Source organism: Papilio polytes, unplaced genomic scaffold, assembly GCF_000836215.1.
Source record: "Papilio polytes unplaced genomic scaffold, Ppol_1.0 DF822067.1, whole genome shotgun sequence".
NCBI classification, from domain to species: Eukaryota; Metazoa; Arthropoda; class Insecta; order Lepidoptera; family Papilionidae; genus Papilio; species Papilio polytes.
Genome location: NW_013527137.1, coordinates 9,826,350 through 9,830,861, shown reverse-complemented (window position 1 = coordinate 9,830,861; position 4,512 = coordinate 9,826,350). Strand labels below are relative to the sequence as shown.

The following is a 4,512-nucleotide window of genomic DNA, read 5'->3' as shown; positions in this document are numbered from 1 at the left end:
AAAAAAAAATACTTTTAAATGGATATTGTGCATGTAAGATTATTTACTTTGAAATGCTACAGTTTTTGAAGGAAATTGGTAATCATAAAACATTGTTGTGCATATTCATGTCATTTACAGACAAAGATAAGAAAGTCACGGTCCAACCATCAACATCTGGACAGAATTTGAAGCAGCAGACAGCTAACCTGATACAAGCGGAGGCAGGTAACCCTGGGACAAATCCAACCTCGAACCCTGGTAATGAGATGCCACCAACCACAGCCAGTACCACCAGTAATGAGACAAAACCAGCAATGCAACCAGCTTGTAGCTCTAGTAATGAGAACAAACAAGCAACTGTAGCAGCTAGTAATGCTAGTAATGAGGCAAAACCAACAACAGCATCGGCTTCAATATCATCTGTTGATGCTGAACCAGGTAAATAAACACTTAATAATAATAATAGTACACATTTAATCAGTTCCAAAACACATTGCAACACAATACAACATAATACACTAGAACAAAAAAAAATACAAACGAGAAAAAAGAAAACCAACCATTAACAATCAAAACTAATAACAAGAAAATTGAAGAGAAAAAAAAAACATATAAACATTTTGACAATGCGCTGCAATGCAGAACTGATAGGGCCTTTGCTCAGTTATATGGTTTGTACACTTACTATACTTCTATACAATATACTATACTGTATAATACTTTATTGCTGTTATTACTTTACTATATTATATCTATACTTCTACATTAATATAATAAACTGTAAACACACGCTTCTTTGGTATGTAAGATGTCTGCAATCACAGCATAATTTTGAATAAAGCTTTTTTAATAAAAAACCCTACATATAGGTGGTGAAATGAATTGAAAAAAAAAATGTGGTATAAGAACAAGCCAGTGATGTGTAGTTTTAGTAAAGAAACAAAATTGCCATGCTAATGGTAATAATTAGTCAAAAGCAAAGGTCTATGTTTGTGCATTTGAATTTTTATAATATAATATGGATAAAGCTATAACATAGGAATAAATAACAACATAACACTTTGTATGTTTTGGTTTGATTAATAAGTGTTTTTTTAATAATAAACAAGGAATTAGTTTTACATACACTAGAGAAAGGAAAATGTCCTCTTAATGAATAAGGGTTGGAAATATATCTCTTATTATCAAGGGGCAGCAGACAATTTACTATTTTGTTTAATTTATGTGATATTCATTTATTTAAAAAAAAATTGCCAGAGACATCATCGGGTCCCGCGGCCAAGATCGCAAGAACGGAGTTTCATGAGGTGACGCGTTCAGGTCAGGAGTACGAAGTGGTGTGCGATGACGACGTGTGCGTGAGGAAGCCTAAAGGCAAGCTGGAGGAACCCGGACCCAGCAATAAGGACACTCCCGCTAACAAACCTGCAAGTATTTTGCTAAATGTTGAACTTCCGAAGAACTTAAGCATTAGAAAGTTTTGTTGATTGCTTTGTGTTGATATACATTTTTGCACATTACAGACATTCAAGAAATGTATAGACTAGGCATAGTATAGAACTATAGAATATTTTTTCATCGGTAATTTCTCTGACAGGTAATATGTCAGTTGTCAAGTTTAGTATGCTGCCTCATGTGCTTGTACTGAGGTTTAACAAAATTATGATAAGTTCCATCTTTTTTTTTTAAATAAACCAAAAAGTGTCATAAAATAAAATATAAACATATATTATTACACCTATTGACAATTAATTTAAATAAAATTTATTATATTAACATGTGATTTTAAGGCTGTTAACAGAAAGCATTATTGATAATGTGAGAAATGTTTAAAGTGTCAACTATGCCTATTCTATACATTTATAATCTCTATGGAACTGCAGGAAACTCCTGCTCCGACTCCGGTGAGTGAGGCCAGCTCTGATGAGAAGGTGGAGCGGGCTAAGGAGCTGATAGAGGCTGTAAGGAAAGAGAAATTGGAAAAGGAGAAAGAGGTATTTATTTAACGAATATAATTTTGTATGTATTGCTAACTTAAAACTATTAAGATAAAATCTCTAAACTAAACTACGTTATCAATGAGTAACATAGGCTGTATCTATATTATTTTTTTAATTACACGCGGGTAAAGTCACGAGCAACAGCTAGTGGAATTGTAATATTCCTGTTGATGGAAATATTTGACTATACTGTGTATTTGCTATATTTATTAACTTTGTTATATGTTGTAATTCCAGTTGGAGAAGCAGAAGGAGTTGGAACGGCGCGCTGTGGGCCAGGGCGTCGCTGAACTCAAGAAATGGCAGGCTGACCAGGAATTGAAACAATTACAGGTATTTTGACAGTTTTAGAAAAGAGAATTAGTTGTACAAAAGTGGGCCTTTTTCGAAAGTCAACTACTAGGGAAACATTTTTATACAAAACATGAAGAACGACACGACAAACAAGGAATATTTTCTTTTCTAAGCCGCCATTTTGTTTTAAATTGTGGATAATGGATAAGTTACAGTGGACATTTTGTTGTTACAAAGAAATACCTATTTTAAAACCAAAACAAAACTTTGGATCGATAGTAGTAATTTATTTATGCATATAGTGTAATAAATTCGCAAAAGATGATTTGACAATCAAAGAGTATCGAATGTATCATATCATACTAATATTTAAAATTTAAAAATTTAGATGTATGGATGTTTGTTAGAGCTTGTATCAGGCTGAACGGATTTCGATGAAATTTGGCCTAGAAGTAGAGGATGATCTGGAAGAACAGGCTACTCACTTTTGTTTATTTTTAATTCCACGCGCACAATGTCCGGGGCGATAGCTAGTACCAAAGAATATATACACATAATAGGCATGTGGATAGTCTGCAAGAATTTTTATTGGTTACTTGTATTTGTTTTCATAAATTCCACGCGGACTGTTTCGTAGGCTAGCTCTATATAACGAATCTGTTTCGCTTTATCGGTATAAATAATATAAGAAATGTGTAGGAGGAGCGCAAGCGTGAGAAGTTGGAGAACAACTTGGCCCGGCAGCGCATATTGGAGCAGATAGCGCAGGACCGCGCGGAGCGGCGCGCGCGCGACCAGCCGCCGCACTCCTCGCAGCCCGCGCAGCCCCCGCAGCCCCAGCCGCAGCCTCCGCCCACCTCCAGTTAGTGGACTATTCACCGTCACCTACACCTCCCCACTGACCACTCAGCCTACCCTAAGTTAGATGACTAGGCCATAGTTAACCATGCTGACCCACTGCTGATTTTATAAGAAGCCCTATGCCCCGCCTCTCGTTGTCCCTAACTTTGGGTCAGGAACTTTAGGATGCAAATATTAAAACGTTAAAGTTACAATAAAATCATACAACTAATATCACAAATTATCACATCTTACGTCTATGTTAAAAACAATAAAAAAAAGAAACAAAATACAAATTCAAAAATACAATTAAAACACATCATGTATAATTAAAAACATGACCCACTGTGGGTTGGATGTCTTCACACATAACTTTGAATTTCTTTGTCGATATATGCCGTTTGAATATTTTTCTTACACCATAAAATTTCGGGTAAATTAATTACATATTATAAACTACAATTTGTTACGAGAATTTGTTTGTAAAGTCTACAGATAACAATTTTACGTGTTATTATCATCGTCGATTGTATCTCTCTATCTTTTTCCGCGCTCTCCCTCGCACGCTCGGCACGAATGAAAGGGAGATAATAAATCTTGATGTTTCAAGCCTGCTGGTGTTACAGTTTTCGTTGTACTAGTTAGTTGAATTTTTGTAACATCAATTAGAATTACGGACGATATATACATAATTTAATGGAAGTTTTTAAGGTTAAAATAAATATTGCGATGTAATCTGCACATCTACCAAAAAAATCAGATATGTTTAAAGACAGCCCAATTAGGCCAGTGTGGTTGACTATGGTCTAGTCACCCTTAACATAGTTTTTTATATAGTAAAATGGGACAAACGAAGGGAGTCGTACAGCTGATAATTATTTAACGGAATTTATTTTGAAGCTGTAGGCGACGGCGGGTCGCGCGCGCGCGTGCAGTTCAAGATGGCGGACGGCAACGCGCACACGGCGCACTTCGACGTCGACACCACGCTGCTGGAGCTGCGCAGATACGTCGCTACTAACTTACAAGTAAGCATTTATGTACAGACTAGCTTTCGTCCGCGACTCCGTCCGCGTGGGTTAAAAAAAACATCAAAGTGAGTTGCATGTGTGTTCTTCCAGACTAACATTTACATCTGTACCAAATTACATCAAAATCTATTAAGCCGTTTAGGTCACAAATTAGTCGTTATTAGTGAGTAACGCAGGCTATATTTTTTATTATTTTAATATTTAATTTGCAATTATAACCCTTAAGGGTTAATTTGATAAATGTTTTTATATGCTCATATCGAATTAAAAAAATGTAATTTTTTCAGTTGCGTCAGTCTGAGTTCTCCCTGTGGACGGCGTTCCCGCGCCAGGAGCTGACGGAGGAGGGGTCCACGCTGCGGCAG

At 36.1% G+C, this 4,512-nt stretch overlaps 1 protein-coding gene across 1 annotated transcript in view; it reads left to right on the top strand.

The window, feature by feature from the left end:
* The window catches only part of LOC106106944 (UBX domain-containing protein 1-B), an 8,358-nt gene that overhangs the window by 1,762 nt on the left and 2,084 nt on the right, over nt 1-4,512 (top strand). Inside the window, exons 4-10 of the mRNA XM_013287603.1 lie at nt 121-420; nt 1,240-1,409; nt 1,866-1,976; nt 2,220-2,315; nt 2,976-3,138; nt 4,017-4,144; nt 4,435-4,508. Of these exons, the coding sequence (XP_013143057.1) occupies nt 121-420; nt 1,240-1,409; nt 1,866-1,976; nt 2,220-2,315; nt 2,976-3,138; nt 4,017-4,144; nt 4,435-4,508 (1,042 nt within the window). The remainder of the gene's footprint in view (nt 1-120; nt 421-1,239; nt 1,410-1,865; nt 1,977-2,219; nt 2,316-2,975; nt 3,139-4,016; nt 4,145-4,434; nt 4,509-4,512) is intronic.